The 1,111-nt window shown below is 50.5% G+C and overlaps 1 protein-coding gene across 1 annotated transcript; it reads right to left on the bottom strand.

The window, feature by feature from the left end:
• NPBWR2 (neuropeptides B and W receptor 2) lies at window positions 1-999 on the bottom strand. The gene has a single exon (XM_006021694.1). The coding sequence runs from the start codon at window positions 997-999 to the stop codon at window positions 1-3; it is 999 nt and encodes a 332-aa protein (XP_006021756.1).
• Window positions 1,000-1,111: the final 112 nt, after the last annotated feature.

The following is a 1,111-nucleotide window of genomic DNA, read 5'->3' as shown; positions in this document are numbered from 1 at the left end:
TTAGGCAGCTCTGCAGTCCAACATCTTTCTGAAGCTTTTCCGAAAACTGTCGTCCAGGAAAGCATACAGGAAAGGATTCAAGCAGGAGTTGGCATAGCTGAGGCTGGTGATGAAGTAGGAGATGCCAATCACGAGGGGGGTCTGTGGTAAGTCAGTGGTCAGAGCCACAATGGTGGCCAAGTGGAAGGGGGTCCAGCAGAAGAGACATACCGCCAGGACAATGAAGACCATAATAGTGACCTTCTTCTTGGCTTTGTCCAGGGCTTTGGCATTCGAGTTCAAGTGCATGTTCCTCAGTTTATACAGCATCATGGTGTAGAGAATGCAGATGGTGGAGACTGGGATGGCAAAGCCAAGGAGAAGGGTGTAGATCCGACTGGCCTTGAACCAAAACCTTTCCGGCGTGGGGAAATTGAGACCGCAGCTCTTGATCTTCAAATCATCAATGTAGACATTGGCAAAGACGATGAAAGGGAGAACGATGACCGTGACCAGAACCCAGATGCACAGGCTGACGATTCTGGCGGCTCGGTAGGTACGATGGGGCATCCTCTTGGATCGAACTGTGGCCAGGACCACAAGGTACCTATCGATGCTCATCACTGTTAGGAAATAGATGCTAGAGAAGATGTTGTAGTGGTCTATGGACAGGATGAGCTTGCAGAGGACTTCTCCAAAGGGCCAATAGTGCAGGAGGTGCTCTGCAATGTTAATGGGAAGCACCAGTGTGAACAAGTCATCTGCTATCGCTAAGTTCAGGATGAACATGTTAGTCACCGTCTTCATCTTAGGCGCTTTGAGGATCACATAGATGACGGCAGTGTTGCCGGTGAGCCCAACCGCACAGATCACAGAGTAAATCACCGGGAGGATCACGTAGAAGTCAGGGGACTGTTCGTGGAAGGTGAAGTTGGACCCGGTGCCATTGTCCGTGTAACAGCTGCGGCTTGTCCCATTGCACGTGACATTCACATCACCCATCATGGAGTTATTTCCCATGCCGGCTGCCTCTGCTCACCCACTCTTGGATTTCATTGCAGTCCTTCACAGCATGACAAGGGCAGTTCTTCTGCTGCGGTGGCAAGGAGCTGACATTTCGCAGATTTATTTT

Source organism: Alligator sinensis, unplaced genomic scaffold (genome assembly GCF_000455745.1).
Source record: "Alligator sinensis unplaced genomic scaffold, ASM45574v1 scaffold752_1, whole genome shotgun sequence".
NCBI lineage: Eukaryota > Metazoa > Chordata > Crocodylia > Alligatoridae > Alligator > Alligator sinensis.
The sequence above is the reverse complement of the archived record's forward strand: the minus strand, read 5'-3'. Positions and strand labels throughout refer to the sequence as shown.